This window comes from Pseudophryne corroboree (genome assembly GCF_028390025.1).
Source record: "Pseudophryne corroboree isolate aPseCor3 chromosome 3 unlocalized genomic scaffold, aPseCor3.hap2 SUPER_3_unloc_19, whole genome shotgun sequence".
Lineage (NCBI taxonomy): Eukaryota > Metazoa > Chordata > Amphibia > Anura > Myobatrachidae > Pseudophryne > Pseudophryne corroboree.
Window position 1 is genome coordinate 143,658 of NW_026967507.1, and position 21,047 is coordinate 164,704.

The following is a 21,047-nucleotide window of genomic DNA, read 5'->3' on the forward strand; positions in this document are numbered from 1 at the left end:
CATCATGTCACTGTGTGTTACCAGCCCAGAGATCTGACCAGTCTCCTCCCCACACTCTCTGGTGTATCTCATACATCAGGAGCCATCAGCCCCTATTATACTCCTGCTCTCCCCCTCACATCATGTCACTGTGTGTTACCAGCCCAGAGATCTGACCAGTCTCCTCCCCACACTCTCCAGTGTATCTCATATATCAGGAGCCATCAGTCCCTATTATACTCCTGCTCTCCCCCTCACATCATCTCACTGTGTTACCAGCCCAGAGATCTGACCAGTCTCCTCCCCACACTCTCTGGTGTATCTCATACATCAGGAGACATCAGCCCCTATTATACTCCTGCTCTCCCCCTCACATCATGTCACTGTGTTACCAGCCCAGAGATCTGACCAGTCTCCTCCCCACACTCTCTGGTGTATCTCATATATCGGGAGACATCAGCCCCTATTATACTCCTGCTCTCCCCTCACATCATATCACTGTGTGTTACAGGACGATAGTATAAGGTATATAGTTACGGGAAGAGAAGCAGCACATAAATGTAATGTAAGTCAGAGCGGTATGGACAGTAGAGCAATGTTTCCATCAGTAGTTACTGGAGAAGCGTCTCCGAGTATTCTCAGACAGCGGGTGTGCCAGGAAAGCAATGAGATGGTGGTAGAGGTGGGAAAGCGGATATATTGTGTAGAGAGAGTCACCTCACGCGTTCCATGTAGCAGGCTAAGAGTATACAGTGGCCGAATAGCTGAGACTGAGGCAGGATGTTCCAAGGGACTGGTCCCTACATCAGGAAGTCTTCCAGCTACTGATAGAAAGATTTGGGCTTCTTCAGGTAGACATTATGGCAGCAGCTCATGTCACCTGTAGTAATCCCACGTTATCTCTCAGTGTTAGTTATACTCCAGTCCAATCATCCTAAAATAAAAATAAAATAAATAAACACAACAGCAATGCTTACAGGTAATAATGTCATTTATAGAGTTATATATTGTACCATGTGACACCCTGGGTCTCGTCTACTCATTTTATAGTAATTTGCTATTTTTAATAATAATCTTTACAAGAGTAAAATTGTTACAGGAAAATTAATTTCTGCTGCGGGGTACACTTGGCTCCACATGGAATGGACAATGGGGTGTAGAGTAGGATCTTGATCCGAGGCACTATCAGGCTCAAAGCTTTGACTGTTCCCAGAATGCACAGCGCCGCCTCCTATATCACCCCGCCTCCCTGCACAGGATCTCAGTTTTGTAGTTGGTGCTGCAGTAAGCAGGCACATAACAGGGGGGCTGCTCCAGGCGGCCCTAAGAAGAGATTTTTTTCTGAGGAAAAAAGTGAAGACCTCGAGGGCAGCAGCGGTGGTAAATGTCTTGTGACATCACTGCTGCAGCTCCAGCTCTCCCCAGCGCGCTGTACACTACCGAGCCCTGGTTGCCGGGTAACTACAGCAGGAGTCTCCAGTTTTCTTCTTGTCAGGCACACACGACGGGGGCTCTCCGGGATCGCGTGGCCGCGCTTCGGAAGGTGGTAAGTGGGTCCCGCTTGCGGGACCCGGTCTTTATCGCGATCCGGCGTGGTCAGTGGGAGGCGGGCCGCGTGCGCTGGCGGTGGACACTGTGGCAGTACAGGCGATCCCTCAGGATCACCAGGGCATGGCCGCAGGTCAGGTTTTCTCTATAAACCGTTTTATTAGAGCCCGCAGTACCCGGTGGTTTTGCCAGCAGGGGGATAGAGCTTGGACCTGAAGCCCCTCCCCCAGCCCCAGGTCGCCATTTTCTGCAAATGTTCCCGCCCTGGAGCTGCATCTCTGTCTTTTCCTCACTCCCTATCAGTGTCTGCGGCGCCATTATCCCTCAGCTCACTGTTCCTGGGACTGCTTGGGTAAATCCTCCTATGTAAAGCCGCCTGGTTGTCAGCGCTGTACCTTTACATGACACTTAAGTATTCTACCTGCCTTTTTAGACAGTGATAGTTAAGAAAGTGTGCATTTAGTCAGGGTTTATAGTACAATTACCCTGTGATATACATCCAGTTCTTACTGTGTACTGTTATATCTATTGTTATATAACTGTGTAAGCTAGTCCAGTGCTGTATTATTGTTAGTAATAACCTCTGCATTGTACAGACTGTGACTATCTGTGTGTGCATTAGATAGCTGAGTGGTGTCCATCTCGTGTCTCTCACTCAACCTGCTATCCCTATATTCTATAACCTGAGGGGGCTTGGTGCGTCAGGTGTTATCTAATATAGGATTTTCACAAAGATATACTGTATTACGTATTTTTCTCTGTGATTTAGTCACCATATCTCTCCTTTATCTCTGCTGGTGCTGACTACACTGCGCAGGGGTTTGGGTTTAGAGGTATTGTGCTGCTGATAATTGTACTGTGTTACCTGATACTGCAAGTTATATCATGTCTGCTTCTGAGGGTAACTGTTCTGGGGCTGAACACACTGCTGGTGTTGCTGAAGCCACAGGGCCATATGGGGAGAATATAGCAGCTGTGGGCTCTGGTTCTGGGGGCTCCTTGCCCACCCAGTGGGACCGTGGCAACAGGGGTAAATAATGACCCGCCGTGGGCCACTTTTTCCAGGCTTCTGCATATTCTAGTTCATAAACTAACACCCCCTATGGGACCCCCAAGGCCGGTGCAACCGTTTGTGGTCCCTGCAGCTAACCTACCATGGGCGGGCGTTTTATCTGCTCAAATAAAGAAGTTGAACCAGTCCCTGACTACTAAGAAGTCTGACCGTCACTCGCCTACGTCCAAGGGGTCCTCTAAGCGAGCGCTTGTCTCCTCACAATCCACTGCTGTCACTGACACCTCGTCGGATGAAGATGGCACTTACACTGACCCCACAGGTTCTGACTCAGATACGGCTGATGAGGAGGGTGGTTCACATGTGGATGTTCCTGATCTTTTGTAGGCTATTAAGTTAATTTTACAGATTCCAGATGATCCCGAGCCATCCGTCCCTCCTAAGAAACCAGATAGGTTCAAGCATCAGAAGGTGATTAAACAAGTTGTACCTCACTCTGACCACCTAATTGATATACGTCAGGAACCCTGGGAAAACCCGGGTACGAAGTTTGTGCCTCAAAAGCTGGCTCGCTATCCCCTCGCACCGGAGCTGTCTAAGAATTGGGAAACGCCTCCTCCAGTGGACTCACATGTGGCTAGGATGGTGGTTTCCTCAGCTATACCGGTCACCACCGTCACGTCTCTAAAAGAGCCTACTGATAAACGTGTGGAGGGTTGTCTGAAAGCGATTTACACCCTCACGGGTGCTGCACAAAGGCCCACTATTGCAGCTACTTGGCCTGCAGAGGCCTTTGAAGCATGGGCTGAAATCTCCTCTGACCATGCTAGACAATGCTTGTCTTATATTGTCACAGCTTCTCGTTATATTAAAGAGGCTGCTTCTGATGCCGGTATCCTAGCAGCCAAGGCCTCTACCACGTCAGTCCTGGCTCGCCGGATATTGTGGCTGAGATCCTGATCTGTGGATCTGGACTCTAGAAAAGGGTCTGGGACTGAGGGTCGACAGCACAAAGGTCGACACACTTTAGGTCGACGCCAATTGGTCGACACACCTTAGGTCGACATGGACAAAAGGTCTACAGCAACAAGGTCGACATGGAAAAAGGTCGGCATGAGGTTTTTGTTTTTTGGGTGTCGTTTTCTTCGCAGACTGACCGGGAACCCCAATTAGTGCACCGCGTTCGCTCGCCATGCTTCGGGCATGGTGCCTTTGCTCCGCTACCGCTTCGCTTGGCACACTTTACCGTTCCAATCGTAGTCCACGTGGATCGTTAAGTATGAAAAGGTTCAAAAAAAGAAAAAAATTGTGAAAAACTCATGTTGGCCTTTTTCCATGTCGACCTTGTTCCTGTCGACTTTTTGGCCATGTTGACCTTTTGTCCATGTCGACCTAAGGTGTGTCGACCAATTGGCGTCGACCTAAAGTGTGTCGACCTTTGTGCTGTCGACCTGGAGTCCGGATACCCTAGAAAAACTCTGGAGGTACTCCCTTTTAAGGGAGATATTCTCTTTGGGGAGGATTTATATATGATTGTGGCTGACTTGGCTACTGGACACTCACAACCAGCGATTGTTCCTGTCTCAGGAGAAAGTCCTGAAACTTCAGGACAGGATTCGTTTCTTCCTATCTCATCCGCAAGTGTCGATACATTCGGCGATGCAGGTGCTGGGCCTCATGGTGTCAGCATTCGATATGGTGGAGTACGCTCAATTTCACTCTCGCCCTCTCCAAAGGCTGATTCTAGATGGCCTGCCTCACCTGAACAAGTCTCAAATGATCTTATTGACTCCAGAGGTCCGTCTGTCGCTGCTCTGGTGGCTCCGGGACCAACAACTGTGCAGGGTTTGTCCGTTCTGGATATCCGACTGGGTCCTGTTGACAGATGCCAGTCTAAGAGGTTGGGGCGCGGTGCTGGAGCAACACTCCCTTCAGAGGTGGTGGACCAAGGAGGAGTCCCTCCTCTCGATCAATATTCTGGGGTTGCGGGCAGTCTTCAATGCCTTGAACCTAACACAGCATTTAATTCAGAACCGTCCTGTTCAAGTGCAGTCGGACAACGCCACCACAGTGGCTTACATAAATCATCAAGGCGGCACTTGAAGCCACCTAGCAATGAAGGAAGTCTCACGGATTCTACAGTGGGCAGAGCGCCATCTACCGGCCATATCGGCAATATTCATTCCGGGAGTCCTGAATTGGAAAGCGGAATTTCTCAGTCGTCAGGACGTGCATGCCGGCGAGTGGGGCCTCCATCCAGAAGTGTTTCAACTCCTAGTGGAAAGGTGGGGCCTTCCAGACGTGGATCTGATGGCGTCTCAACACAATCACAAGGTTCCGGTCTTTGGAGCAAGGACAAGGGATCCTCTAGCAGCATTCGTGGATGCGCTGGCGGTACCGTGGAGGTTTCGGCTGCCGTACGTGTTCCCTCCGGTGTCACTCCTGCCCAGGGTAATTCAGAAGTTCAAGCTAGAAAAAGGAATTCTGCTGCTCATAGCTCCAGCGTGGCCCAGGTGGCACTGGTTCTCACACCTGCAAGGCCTATCGTCAGAGCGTCCAATTTTACTTCCACAACCCCCAGACCTCCTCGTTCAGAGCCCCTGTGTCTACCAGGACCTAGCCCAGCTGTCTTTGACGGCGTGGCTCTTGAAGCTTCCGTCTTAAGGGCTAAAGGGTTTTCTGAGGTGGTCATTCAAACTTTGTTGTGGGCCCGGAAACCGGCTTCTGCTCGGATTTACTATAGGGTCTGGCATTCTTACTTTGTTTGGTGCGCATCTAACGATTATGGCGCTTCCAAGTTTAGTATAGCCAAGTTGTTGGCTTTTCTTCAGCAGGGCCTGGACTTAGGCCTGCGTCTGGCCTCCCTCAAGGTTCAAATATCCGCCTTGTCGGTGTGGTTTCAGAGAAAAATTGTGACATTAGCTGATGTGCATAACTTTACTCAGGGTGTGTTGCGTATCCAACCTCCCTATGTCCCGCCTGTGGCTCCTTGGGACTTGTCGGTCGTTTTGGAGGCATTACAAGAGTTTCCGTTTGAACCTCTTGGTTCAGCTGACCTTAAGTGGCTTTCCCTTAAGGTGGTGTTTCTGCTGGTTATTGCTTCAGCTAGAAGAGTGTCGGATTTGGGTGCCTTGTCCTGTAGTTCCCCATATCTGATATTTTACCGTGACCGAGCGGTTCTTAGGACTCGTCCCTGCTATCTACCTAAGGTGGTTTCTTCATTCCACCTTAATAAGGAGATTGTAGTTCCAGCACTTGTTTCTCCTGATCTGTCTCCCAAAGAGCGGTCTTTGGATCTCCGTATCTATGTGAAGAGAACTGCTCTTATTAGGAAATTTGATTCTCTTTTTGTTGCCTGCTCACAAGCAAACACTGGCCAGATGGATTAGAATGGTGATTGCACATGCTTCTGTGAAGGCTGGTCTCTCTGCTCCTGATCACATTAAAGCCCATTCTACTCTGTCTGTTGGACCTTCTTGGCGGACCAACATGGTGCGATCCTTGAACAATTTTGGAAGGCGGCTACGTGGTCCCCTTGTGAACACGTTCATAAGGTTCTATGCCTTCGATACTGCCGCTTCCCAGGATGCTTCCTTTGGACGCCGGGTTCTTGTGCCCACTACAGTGCATCCCCCTCCCATAAGGAACTGCTTTAGGACATCCCCATTGTCCATTCCTTGTGGAGCCCAGTGTACCCCGCAGCAGAAAATGAGTTTTATGGTAAGAACTTACCTTTGTTAAAACTCTTTCTGCGAGGTACACTGGGCTCCACAAGGCGCCCACCCTGATGTACTTAACTTCTTTGGGTTGGTATGGCATTAGCCGCTGACACGTCTCCTGTGGTGAGAGTGTGGTGTATGTGGCTACTAACCGTTGTCTCTTTTCCTGCTACTGCATTGGACCGGTTAACTAAAAACTGAGATCCTGTGCAGGGAGGTGGGGAGATATAGGAGGCGGCGCTATGCATTCTGGAAACAGTCAAAGCTTTGAGCCTGTTGGTGCCTCGGATCAAGATCCTACTCTACACCCCATTGTCCATTCCTTGTGGAGCCCAGTGTACCTCACAGAAAGAGTTTTAACAAAGGTAAGTTCTTACCATAAAACTCGTTATTTCCATATTGTATTTTATTTCCAGCAGATGGAGACACAAGCAGGAATATCTCAGAAGGACATCTAATGTTATACCCGGATTGTGACATAAGAGATAATGACAGTAGAGAGGATTCTCCAGGTGATAATCCCATTACCCCAATTATACATCCTGCTCTATCAGATGATCCCTCTGATCCTGGGAAATGTTCCTCTGATCACTCTGATATTGGTGCATCTGTTACAGCTCTGACAGTAGATACAGTGTTTCCCTGTTCTATAGAAGCCAAATGTTTTACACAGAACACAAAGCTTATTACCCATCAACCAGCTAAGGCAGGTGAGAGGCCATTTCCATGCTCTGAATGTGGGAAATGTTTTACACTGAAATCAGATCTTGTTCTACATGAGAGAAGTCACACAGGTAAGAAGCCATTTCCATGTTCTGAGTGTGGGAAATGTTTTCTACATAAGTCACATCTTGTGAGACATGAGAGAAGTCACACAAGCGAGAAACCATTTCCATGTTCTGAGTGTGGGAAATGTTTTCTAGAGAAATCACGTCTTGTTATACATGAGAGAAGTCACACAGGTGAGAAACCATTTCCATGTCCCGAGTGTGGAAAATGTTTTGTACAGAAATCAGATCTTGTTACACATAAGAGAAGTCACACAGGTGAGAAACCATTTCTATGTACTGAGTGTGGGAAATGTTTTCTACAGAAATCACATCTTGTTATACATGAGAGAAGTCACACAGGTGAGAAACCATTTCCATGTTCTGAGTGTGGGAAATGTTTTGTACAGAAATCAGATCTTGTTATACATCAGAGAAGTCACACAGGTGAGAAGCCATTTCCATGTTCTGAGTGCGGGAAATGTTTTGTACAGAAATCACATCTTGTTAGACATGAGAGAAGTCACACAGGTGAGAAGCCATTTCCATGTTCTGAGTGTGGGAAATGTTTTGTACAGAAATCAGATCTTGTTACACATGAGAGAAGTCACACAGGTGAGAAGCCATTTCCATGTTCTGAGTGTGGGAAATGTTTTCTACGGAAATCACATCTTATTAGACATAAGAGAAGTCACACATGTTCTGAGTTTGAGAAGTAAATCAGCTGTTTCACACAATAGACTTTGCACAGGTGAGGAACCTCTGTAATCTCGTCATGACCATTGCCATGCAACGTTCCTCAAGGTCCTGTCCTATCTCCTATGCTTTTTGCAATATACATGTAGCTACCTTGTGAAACAATCAGCTGTCATGCCCTGGTCTACCACTGCTATGCCGATGACCTCTCTTTTGCTCTGTGTACTCGTGACCCAATACCAATCCTAAGTGGCTGTTTAGCTGAGCTCCAGGTGTGGGTGATACCAGTTGGCTGTGACTCAGTTGTGGTGAAACGTCCTCACCTACAAAGGGCAAGGCTACAGAGTTACAAACCAACATGGGGGAAGCTTTCTGTCTGACCTCTCATTACGCAACGTATCCTGATCCCGACTCTATGTTATCTCTCACATCTATCACTTGTGTCACATTACATCTTATACCTGTAGTTTTATGTTTCTGTTGTTTCCCTGTTACCTGTTCTGTAAGATCAGCTGCTCTCATTGTTTGGATGGGGGAGGGAGGGGGGTCACTTTCTAGCATGAGTAGCAGTTTCTGGAATTGGATCGCCCAGAGGAGTGTGGGAGTACCAGCCTGGAGGTGACAGGGGTAAGCGCCTATTACCTAATGATAGGGATACGGTCTGACTGTCACGTTCTTGGTACATACCTCCGCTCTGCCTAATAATGAGTGCCACTTTATATATGGGCAGCTGTGCCAGTGTCACCGCACGTCTGTATCTCACAGGCTGTCACATAAGCTCCTATATCTGTTGTAGAGGCAGTAATCAGCCTTGGGCACAATTTTATATATATATATATATATATATATACACACACACACACACACACATTCATGGGTTCAGCACTCCCAAAGCCTGGTAGACAGCTGCGTTGACTCTGGACTTAATAAAGCACAGTGGACCAACACCAGCAGGTGACATGGTTCCCTAAATCAACACAGACTGTGGAAACTTCACACTGGACTTAAAGCATCTTGGACTGTGTGCCTCTCCTTTCTTCCTCCTCCATCCTCTGGGACCTTGGTTTTCAAATGAGATGCAAATTTTGATCTAATCAGAAAAGTACTTTGGACCACTGAGCAACAGACCAGTTCCTTTTTTCTTTAGCCCAGGTAAGACGCTTCCTACGAGGCCATTTTAGAGCACATCATACATCCTTCAGCAGACAAGCTTTATGAAGATGCGGACTTAATTTTCCAGCAGGACTTGGCACCTGCCCACACTGCCAAAAGTACCAAAACCTGGTTCAATGACTGGGTTAACTGTGCTGGATTGGCCAGCAAACTCACCTGACCTGAACCCCATAGAGAATCTATGGGGCATTGCCAAGAGAAAGATGAGACATGAGATTGAACAATGCAGAAGAGCTGAAGGCGCTATTGAAGCATCCGGGTCTTCCATAACACCTCAGCAGTGCCACCGACTGATAGAATCAATGCCATGCCGCATTGAGGCAGTAATTCATGCAAAAGGGCCCAAACCAAGTACTGAGTACATATGTAGGATTATACTTTACAGAGGGCTGACATTTCTGTATTTAAAATCCTTTTTCTTATTGTTTTTATGTGATCTAATTCTCTGAGATTTGGGATCTGGGGTTTTCTTAAGCTGTAAGCCACAATCATCAATATTATTACAAACAAAGGCTTGAAATATCTCACTTTGCATGTAATGAGTCTAGATAATATATTAGTTTCACCTTTTAAGTTGAATTACTGAAATAAATGAACTTTTGCACAATATTCGAATTTTCTGAGTTTCACCTGTACAGTTCATTATTCCGTCTTTCTGCTGCTGATTGGGAGACAATGCAGCCAAGCATCTGACTAGCCTTCCTCATTGCTTTGTTACATTGCTTATCTGCCTTTAAGTCACCTGAAAAAGTGACTCCTAGATCCCTTTCCTCCTCAGTAGTTTCCAGTATAGTGCCATTAATACTATACTGTATTTAGCCTTTGGATTTTTGAGACCCAAGTGCATGATTTTGCATTTTTTGGCATTAAACTGTAATTGCCGCACTCTTGACCATTCCTCTAGTCTACCTAGATCCTCAATCATTTGTTTTACCCCACCTGGTGTGTCTACCCTGTTCCATACCTTTGTGTCATCTACAAAAAGGCTACTACTATCCATTTAATGCCATTTGCAATGTCACAAATAAAGATATTAAAAAGCACTGGTCCAAGTACAGATCCCTGGGGTACTCCACTGGTAAGATTTCCCTCCTGTGAGTGCACTCTATTTACTACAACTCTCTGTTTTCTATTGTGTAACCAAGATCTTATCCATTCAACAATCTTAGTATCCAATCCCAAGCTTTTGAGTTTATTTAGCAGTCTGCGATGTGGAACTGTGTCAAAAGCCTTACTAAAGTCTAGATAAGCTATATCTACGGCTCCACCTTTAGCCATCACTTTAGTCACACAGTCAAACAAGTCTATAAGGTTTGTTTGACATGATCTTCCCCCAGTGAATCCATGCTGTTTGGGATTCTGTAAATTGCTGGATTTGAGATAATCTACAACTCTTTTAAGAGTGTTTCATCAATTTCCCTACTACTGATGTAAGACTCACTGGTCTGTAGTTGTTTACCTCTTCCTTGCTTCCACTCTTGTGCAGTGGGACTACGTTCGCTCTTTTCCAGTCCTCTGGAATTACTCCTGTAGCTAATGACCGGTTGAATAATTCTGTTAATGGTGCTACCAGCACCTTTTTAAGCTCTTTTAGTATCCTTGGATGTATCCCATCTGGCCCCAGAGATTTATCCACTTTCAGCTTTAAGAGTTCTGTCAGGACCTTCTCCTCTGTAAATGTACTTGTTTCATTTTCCTAAATATCCCTGCAGCTTAACTGTGGCCCCTTCCCCTCTCTTTCAGTAGTGAATACTGAGCAAAAATAATTAAGATGATCTGCTATTACATTGTCTCCCTCAACAAGACTCACAGTCTCTGTCTTTTAGTTTTATTATTCTGCCTTTCAATTTTCTCCTTTTGCTTATATACCTAAAAAAAAAATTTGCCTCCTTCACCCACTTACTGGGCCATTTTCTTCTCAGCTTGTGCTTTTGCACATCTGATTACCTTCATAGACAGGACATTAACAAGATATTTCTCCTGCAGGGTCCACTGTGGTATCCACAGGATATACCTTTAGATATTAGGTAGCGGCATCGGAAATGCACCAACGATCTAAGCTTTTCAGACTCCCAGGATGCAATGGGCCAGTTCTCTGTATCCTCACCTTTTGGCTCAGGCAATTCAGTTTTTTGTTTGGTGCGACAGGAGCCACACGACGGTCTATAGGGCTGCTGATTTTTTGAAGACATAATTTTTTTAAATTTATTTTTATAGTCTTTCTTTCTTTTTTGAGTGATCTTTCATAAAGCGTCTTATACGCACCTTAGAAAGAGTAGCTCCAACAACTCTCCACTGGGTCGCGACAATGCTTACCACCGTGTACAGTGCTGTTTCGGCCAGGCATCAGCTATGATGTACTAGCAAGTCCTGCTGACGTTACCAGGTTGTGGCCGGAGAACAGGGAAAAGGTAAGGCATCGGTTCCACTTAGCGGGTTAAGATGCAGGACACAGCCGCACTGTTTTGGGGGAGCCTACCGAACAGTCGCTTGTGCGGCTGTCACCTCAGGTGCACCAGCACAAAGCTTCAGGGATCATAGGTTCCAGGGATTAGTAAAAGACCACGACCCCTGGGGTTGATGTCAGCAGTGGGGAGTAAGACACTCTTCTGCTCGGCCCTCTTCCCCAGTTCATGACCAGTTTCCTTTGAGGTTCCCGCTTCCGTCTGAGATGCTAGAAATCAAACTAACCCAGTCTGAGCGTGGTGCGGCTGTGTCACTGGTGTGTCTGTATTCACTAGTAGCGTCTGGATCCACTCATCGTATGTAAGCGTAATGATCAATCCTGGAAGTCTTCCTGTATCCCGCTCTCCTGAGGCAGGTGATACAGAACTGAGTCTCTACCTACCCTTTGGGTATTGAGTAGTTGTATAAGTGCCTGATGCATATGAGTGTTGTAAACATTTACTGCTGTTTCTTTCACTGTGTGTCTGAATACGTCAAAGTCCTATAGAAAGCAATGCAGTAATATGTTTTTCCTACATACCTGAAAGGAGGATCTTGGTACTTACCTGATAAATTCTTTTCTTTGAATCCACAGGGTGCACTGGAGTACTGTTGGGGATATGGACGGGGCGTTAGCAGTGATAGGCACATTTAAATATATTTAAATTAGTAATCCTCCTCCCCCTCCATACTAAGATACCGCAGTGGTTTTTTTTTTACTGAACCGAACAGGAGCGATAGAGAGGATGAACAACGAAGAATTACATATAACATTATAAAATAACGGACAACTAGAAAGGTGACACAACAATAGATAACAATCACCTTAACATTTGAACAAGTTGGTGAGAATATGTTACCATAAGAACTATTGAACTTACCACCAGCCAGGTGAAACTGCTCTGGGTGGGTGTCCAGTGCCCCCTGTGGATGTAAAGAAAAAGATTTATCTGGTAACTACCAAAATCCTTTCTTTTTCATCCACTAGGGGTCACTGGAGTACTCTTGGGACGTACCAAAGTTTCCCCCTTGGGCGGGAGAGCTGGTAGGCACCGTAACACTAGATCAGGCATGTCCAAACTGCGGCCCCCCAGCTGTTGTGAAACTACATATCCCAGCATGCCCTGAAACAGTTTTCCTGTCAGAGAATGCTAAAGCTGTGTCAGGACATGCTGGGATGTGTAGTTTCACAACAGCTGGAGGGCCGCAGTTTGGACATGCCTGCACTAGATGGTCAAAGCTAGAAGCTGATGCCACAAATGTGTCAAACTTGTAAAAGCGCATAGACATGTGCACTGATGACCATGTAGCTGCACGGCACAGTTTCGTCATAGAACCCCCACAACCTGCTGCCCGTGAAGTTCCCACAGAACGTGTGGAATGAGCTGAAACAGATGCAGGCGGTTGTAGACTAGCATGAAAGTACACCTGACGAATGGTCAGCTTAATCCATCTAGCCAAGGTCTTGTTTGGAAGCCGGCCAACCTATCTTGACTGCATCATAGAGAACAAACAATGTATCTGTTTTATGTACAGTTTATGTTCAGGCTACATAAACGCTGAGTGCATGTGCCACATCCAAATTAGCTGGAGTTCCTGAATCTTCTGAACTACAATTGGTTGATTGATGTGAAAAGAAGAAACTACTTTTGGTAGAGAAGCGGGATTTGTCCGAGGTTCTGCTCTGTCATCATGAAATACCAGATACAGTGGCTTGCATAACAAGGCACCCAATTCTGAAACACGCCTTGCCGAAGCTAAGGCTAGGATAAAATACTGTTTTCCCGTTATAGAAACTTAACATCCAATTGTTGTAAGGGTTCTAAAATTGAAGATTGCAAAAAATCCAAAACTAGATTCAAGTCCCATGGAGCTGTAGGTGGAATGAATGGAGGTTGAACTCTAAGGACACCTTGTAGGACATTGTGAACTGTTGGCAAAAGAGACAAATTCCTTTGAAAGAAAATTAACAAGGCAGAAACCTGTACTTTTAGTGCAGATAAACATAGTCCTCCATCTAACCCCGCCTGTAAAAATAGCAAAAGAAGATGTTGGAAACTTCTGAGCTTCACACCAACCAATATAAGCTTGCCAAATCCTGTGATAATGAGCTGCTGTAACTGGTTTTGTAGCACGTAACGTGGTTGGTATAACAGTCTGGAATGCCATCTCGTCTTAAGAGAGCCGTTTAATAGCCACCGCATCAAACGCAGACGCGTTAAATTGGGGTAAAGGAACGGACCCTGTTGTAGTATGTCTGGACGTAGCGGAAGCGGCCATGGATCATCTGCGATTAGACCATGGAGATCAGAGAACTATGCTCACCAAGGCCAATGAGGTGCCACTACTATGACGGTCATGGATTCTCTTCTGATCCGCTTTAGGAACCTAGGAGGCAGCAGAAATGGTGGAAACAGATACACAAGGTTGTATTGTGAGAGCATCCACTGCCACTGCTTTTGGATCTCTTGTTCTGGACACATACTGGGGTGTTTGATGATTTTGGCAAGATGCCATTAGATCCACCTGTGGGTAACCACACCGCTGGGCCAACATCTGGAACACCTCTGGATGTAAAGCCCATTCTCCTGGATGAAAATTCTGATGGCTGAGATAATCTGCTTCCCAGTTGTCCACTTCTGGAATGAACACTGACGACAATATCACTTGGTGATGCTTGGCCCAATTCAGGATTCGAGCAACTTCAACTTCGAGTCCCTCCTTGTTTGTTGATATATGCGACTTCCGTTGCATTGTCTTACTGAACCTGAACAGCCTCAGACTGGAGCAAGCGAACTGCCTCTCGCAGTACATTGTAAATTGCCCTGAGTTCCAGGACATTTGTTGACCGTAATCTTTCTCGGTCTGACCAGATACCCTGAAATTGACGATGTAGGACCACTTCTCCCCAACCTCTGAGACTTGTGTCCATCGTTAGCATTATCCAATTCCAGAGTCCAAACCGTTTTCCCACAGTGAGATGCTGTACTTGGAGCCACCAGAGTAGTTATACTCTGGCCCTTGGAGACAACCGAACCATCTGATGAATTTGGAGATGAGAGCCTGACCGCCATGCTAGAAGATCTAGCTGAAAAGGACATGGGTAAAATCTTCCGAACTGGAGTGCTTCAAAAGACGCCACCATATTTCGTAACAGTCGAATGCACAAGTGCACAGAGACTGTCCGTGGTTTGAGCACTAACTGTACTAGATGACAAATACTTTGTGCTTTCTATTCTGGTAGGTAAATTCATTGATCCACCGTCCCCAGAATCATTCCTAGGAATTGAACTCTTTGACACGGAACCAGGCGTGATTTCTAGAATTTGACAATCCAATCGTGCTGAACTAGTACCTTGGCCTTCATTCCGAGTTGTTTGCTTGCTAGCTGCTTTTAGCAGCATTGCACACGCTAAGCCGCCGCCCTCTGGGAGTGTATCTTAGCTTAGTAGAATTGCGAACGAAAGATTCGCAAAATTGCAAATAGAAATTTCTTAGCAGTTTCTGAGTAGCTCGACACTTACTCTGCCACTGCGATCAATTCAGTCAGTTTCGTTCCTGGTTTGACGTCACAAACACACCCAGCGTTCGCCCAGGCACTCCCGCGTTTTTCCCAGAAACTGCAGCGTTTTTTCACTCACACCCATAAAACGGCCAGTTTCCGCCCAGAAACACCCACTTCCTGTCAATCACACTCCGATCACCAGACCGAAGAAAAATCCTTGTAATGCCGTGAGTAAAATACCTAACTTTTGAGTAAAATAACTAAGCGCATGCGCTCTGCGAACATTGCGCATGCGCAGTAAGCGACTATTTGCAATATAGCGAAATTCGGCAACGAGCAAACAACTCGGAATGAGGGCCATTATACGTTAGTAAGGCATTTTGAAGGAGTATGTGTTGAGATGGAGCCTTGATGAGAAGGTTGTCTAAGTACGGAACTATTATCACTCCCAGGGATCTGATGTGAGCTATTATCACAGGGTCTGGGACTCAGGGTCGACAGCACAAAGGTCGACACACTTTAGGTCGACACCAATTGGTCGACACACATTAGGTCGACAGGGTCAAAAGGTCGACAGGGTCAAAATGTCGACAGGAACAAGGTCGACATGGAAAAAGGTCGACATGAGTTTTTTATGTTTTTTTGGTGTCGTTTTCTTCGTAGAGTGACCGGGAACCCGAATTAGTGCACCGCGTCCCCTCGCATGGCTCGCTTCGCTCGCCATGCTTCGGGCATGGTGCCTTCGCTCCGCTACCGCTTTGCTCGGCACACTTTACCGTTCCAATCGTAGTCCACGTGGATCGTTAAGTATGAAAAGGTTCAAAAACAGAAAAAAAATCATGAAAAAACTCATGTCGACCTTTTTCCATGTCGACCTTGTTCCTGTCGACCTTTTGACCCTGTCGACCTTTTGACCCTGTCGACCTAATGTGTGTCGACCAATTGGTGTCGACCTAAAGTGTGTCGACCTTTGTGCTGTCGACCTGGAGTCCGGATACCATTATCACAGACATCACCTTTGTGAATACCCGATGCACTGATGAGAGGACAAACGGTAGTGCCTGAAATTGCTAATGGTTTTGTTGTACTGCAAACCTTAAGTACACCTGATGCGGTGGCCAAATCGGAACGTGTAAGTACGCATCCTTGAGATCCAGCGTAATCATTAATTCCCGTGGTTCTAAACTTGCAATCACCGACCGCAGGGATTCCATCTTGAAACTGTAGTAGGTCATGTACTGATTGAGCCCCTTCAGGTTCAATATCGGTCTGACCAAGCTGTCCGGCTTTGGTACTACAAAAAGATTGGAATAATAACCTTGACCCTGTTGACGAACTGGAACCTGAATCAAAACTGCTGCATCTACAAGAGACTGAATCACGGTCTGCAGAACCATCTTCTTGTCTCCGGACACAGACAGGCCTGTCTTGAAAAACTGCATTGGTGGTAGACAATCAAACTCTATTTTGTAATCCATCCCAAGTGAAACGTCTGAAGGTGTGCTCCCACAACTGACGATCCGAGATGGGCAGGAAGCCTGTCATGCCACCGGCTTGTCAGCTGCCTTTGTGTCCTAAATAACGGTTAGGGGTTTGTTGAAAACCACGTCCTCTACCATGTCTACCCTGTATGGTTGTTCCTCTTGCACAGCCTCAAAAGGACTGAGGACTAAAAGATTTGAATGCTGGTCCATCGTATTTCCGTTTAGGAACTGGTGCAAGCAATGGCAGGAAAACAGACTCCCATGGTAGCCTGAGAAATCATTTTGTGCAATTCAGGACCAAATAACATATTGCCGGTGTAAGGCAATGCTTCTATTCTTCATTTTGACTCTGCCTCTGCTTGCCAAGAATGTAGCCAAAGCACCCATCGGGCTGCAACTAGTGAAGATGAATGCCAAGAACTAATCTGGCTGACGTCCATAGAAGCTATACCTATATACTCAGCAGATTCACAGATTTGATCAGCAAGAAGTATAAGCTGGTCTAAGGTAAGATCCTGTTGTAGGAACAACTTGAGCGGTGTTGTCCATGCAACTACAGCCTTGTTACCCAAACTCCAACTAAAGCAGGTCTAAGCAACACCTCTACTGTATACATTGACTTTAGCATAGCTTCTAGCTTATGCTCTGACGGGTCTTTAAGCGTTATTGCAGCGGGGACTGGAATGGTTAACTTCTTTGAAAGTTTTAAAACTGAGGAATCCACAGTTGGTCGATTTTCCCATTTAGTTGTCAGACTCTGAGAATGGGTAGTTAGACAGGAACCGCCTAGACATAGAAAACTATTTATCTGGATTTTTCCATGCTTCCATTAACTGCTTATTAAGAGAATCTGAATAAGGAAAACACCAGTTATCCTCTGGTTTTTAGCAAATAAAATGTCTTCATTTGAAAGAGGTTTCTCAGTCTCAGTAAAATTTAGAACCTGGCATACCGCCCTGATGATATTATCAATGGCCGGGTTATCAGTAAAATTATATATATATATATATATATATATATATATATATACATTGATACTCAAGACCAATGATAAGGAGCGCTTTGTAAGTTTGAAACAATTGAATTAAATAATTAGCAGTTACTATCACATTTCCTTAAAAAGATCTAAAAACATATTATGGGCAAATACCAATAAGACCAATCATGCGTAGCGCAAAAGATTTCCAATTGATTTCGGATTATCTGGTGAAAGTTAATTGTTGCAGTTTTGTATGTTATCAGTGTGCACAAAGTCACGGTGCTTCAGATATATTTGAGCTCTTATGGCTCACACGGTTAAGTTACGGACTCCAATGCATAGGGTCACGAGATCGAGCCTCACGCTCACCAGCTTTTTTAGTAAACAGTTTACATTTTTCCATTTGTTATATGGCTAGGTCTATGCAGGTATTAAACTACCGAGATGCTTTGGCAACTTTGTAAAAAAACTTTAATTAGAACAGAGCTGATTATATTGATAAAAATACTAGATTAATACCTTGTTTTTACAAAACAGACATAGATACGTAGCTATCTGGGTTCAGACTGATATTTAATAAGTTACTTTTCAACTCAGTCTTCAGACTTCAGATATCATAACAGAACAGCCCAGTAGATCTATACTGAAATACTAAGCACTACAGTCTAAATGTGGAACATTAATTTACATATTAATGATATAGATCTGGTGGAGAATGCACAGAAGATAAAATAATATCAGGACAGCATACCCAGGAGTCCATAAACAGGTTACCTGTGCCGTTGTTCTGCATCAGCTCCACACCATATAGAGAAGGAAGGTTCATATCTGAGAGACCTTGTAATTATGTTACTCTATTACACACAAGAGAAATCTCACACTGACATATTGTAACAGAACTTGTTAGGCAAAGTAACCAGGGCCACGATCTTTTCTATTTATAGTGCAGTAAATCAACCATAACAGTGTATTATATACCAGGACTAGCACGTTTCCACATCTATATTCATTAAGAGACAGGAGAACCATTTAACACGCAGTCATAGGGAATTCTTTAGACAGTATATATTAGTTATTAACACAGGGACATTATTAGTAAAGAAACATTTTTAATGAAAATAGATAAGATCTCGGGCGTTCTCAAAAGGGACGGATTACAAGGCAAGCAAGAAAAAGAACAAGCGGAGCAAAGAAAAGGAGGAGGACGCATACTGGTATCTGTCAAATTTTTTTTAGATGTTATTCATTTCATTATTTTTGTTTAATTCCATTGAGTACAGAGTATTTAATGAACAGATCCAGTATGCCTCCCTTTTGCATAACCGATTGTATCTATCTCCTCCCCTAAAAGTTTTTTCAATATGTTCAATCCCTTGAACAGATAGAACATTAATATCTCCACCATGACTCTGAACAACATGTCTAGGGACACTATGAGATATTATCTTTTTGAGGAAAAGTCGTCTATGTTCCAAAAATCTTGTGTTCAAAGATCGAATGGTTCTACCTACATACTGAACACCACATATACAAGTTATCAGATATACAACAAAGGTAGTCTGACAAATTATAGAACCGATGATCTTAAAGTTCATGTTTGTTATATCTTTGTGGGCAGTAAATTCGTAACGTCCATATTTCATGAATCTACATGTAATGCATTTCGTTTTGAAGCATTTAGATCAACTTCCCTTTAATAGACACGATTTTCTTATCTTACATGTACCTAGCTTATTCTCAGTTATATGTTCAAAATTACTTGGTGAGAGATAAGTTTTTAGATTATTAGCTTTCTTGAAGACCAATTTAGGTTTGTCCTCCAAGCTTCCTGCTAACACCCTGTCCATTTTAAGGATAGGAAAAAATTTTGTAAGAATATTTTTGATTTTATTTGAGGAATTATTATACCGGGATATAAAGACGGGTTCATTCTGTTCAATCAAAGTACATGAGTTATTTTCTGATTTTTCTAAAGACAGAAGGCTCTGTCATTCTTTCTTGGATACCTCTATAAAAGAACTGGCAAGTAAGTGACTTGGATAGCCCTGATCAAATAAAGATTGTGTTAATTCCTCGCTTTGAAGGACAAAGTCATCATTCGCAGAACAATTTCTTTTAATCCTGAGGTATTGACTCTTAGGAATATTTGTGAGACAGGGTTTATAATGTGTTATGCACACCATTGCCTGCAGGAATGTACTGGTGTCTGAACTGTTATGCACACCAGTGCCTGCAGGAATGTACTGGTGTCTGAACTGTTATGCACACCAGTGCCTGCAGGAATGTACTGGTGTCTGAACAGATAGGGATGCAAAACAAATGAACTCACAGACAGACTGGGGAATATGACATTACGTACACAGTAGGTGATAGGGTAACAAAATAAACACAAAGTGAACAGAGAAGCCCAGAGGCTAAGAAACTGGGTGTCTCCTTAGTATTAGGAATGCTCAGATGGAAAAAGCAAGATGTTGTGTTTTAATACGTAGAGAACCCGAAATGCTGTTGCTAAGGGCAACAGCAAAACCCTAAAGGGTTACCAATGGGTGTGTCAGTAAACGCCTTGGTCAGAGATGGAATGATAGACACAAGGAGAGTCTCCACAATCCTAATCCTCACTTGCAGTGCACAGGTTCAGCTTACTGCCACTAAACTGACACCTGAACACCTTGCACAGTGAGACAGGATTTAGGCAGGCAAGTCTAAGAATACAGCCGCAAACTTGCTAAGTTCACAGAGTAGCAAAAGAACCCCAGCTAGTTAAACGACTGATTCCAGTTTTACTGCTAGGTCTGGATTGGCAGAGTGTAGTACCAAATCCCAAGGCCTATTTGCAGTAAGCAACAAACAAATACAAAGCTACACAGTACTGGCTAACTTTCAGGAACTGATTAACCAACAAAGATTCAGCAGCATCTGCTTAACCTGAGAAGAGGCCTTATATAGCAGGTGCTGTCCACGCCCCACTCAGACCTCACAGACTGTGAGCACAAAAACCAGCACCGGATCCCCTGCCGTGCACAAAGCCTGTAACCACTGCACAGCAAAAGACCCGAACCGGAGTATCAGCTGCGCTCAGGCCACTCCACTAGCACTTGTCTCCCAGTTGCCATGACGACGTGGCAGCACAGGGCAGGAGACCCTAACATAATGGCAGCTCGTATAGTTTAAAAAGATGTTACAGTTTACTTTTTTTCGATAAGTCTTAGTCTGTATCGGTTGGTTGATTTCCCCAGCATGTAGCGCAATATCCAAAAAAGTTAAATCTGTCCTATGAACAGTGCTTGTGAAGGTGAGACCAAATGTATTAGTATTGAGAAAATCAATAAACAGTGAAACTGATAGTGTATCCCCTTTCCAAACAATAAACAAATTGTCTATATATCTACCATATAGCACCAAGTTTGCCCCAAAAGGTCCTCCCCAGATGTATTTGTCTTTGAGGTGACCCATATATAAATTAGTTAAACTTGAGGCAAACCTGGTGCCCATTGCGGTACCATGTATCTGTAAAAATATTCTCCGTTGAATGTGAAATAATTACATGACAAAATAAAGTGAATAGATTCTATAATAAATTAACAGTGCTTTTTTTACATTGTTGGGTCTTTATTTAGATACTGCTCTATTACCTTTAATCCATTTTCGTTTGGTATATTTATATATAGGGATTCTGCATCACATGTAAATAGCAGATAATCCTCTTGCCACTTTAAATCTTTAATTAAATGTAAAAAGTG

The 21,047-nt window shown here is 44.5% G+C and overlaps 2 protein-coding genes across 2 annotated transcripts in view; both read left to right on the forward strand.

Annotated features, from left to right (window-relative positions):
- The window catches only part of LOC134983569 (zinc finger protein ZFP2-like), a 378,911-nt gene that overhangs the window by 21,718 nt on the left and 336,146 nt on the right, over positions 1 to 21,047 (forward strand). The window lies entirely within an intron of this gene.
- LOC134983574 (gastrula zinc finger protein XlCGF17.1-like) lies at positions 6,707 to 7,744 on the forward strand. Its single transcript, XM_063949233.1, has 2 exons — positions 6,707 to 7,578; positions 7,705 to 7,744. Exons 1-2 carry the CDS (start codon positions 6,716 to 6,718, stop codon positions 7,742 to 7,744), a joined length of 903 nt encoding a protein of 300 aa, XP_063805303.1. The 5' UTR covers positions 6,707 to 6,715.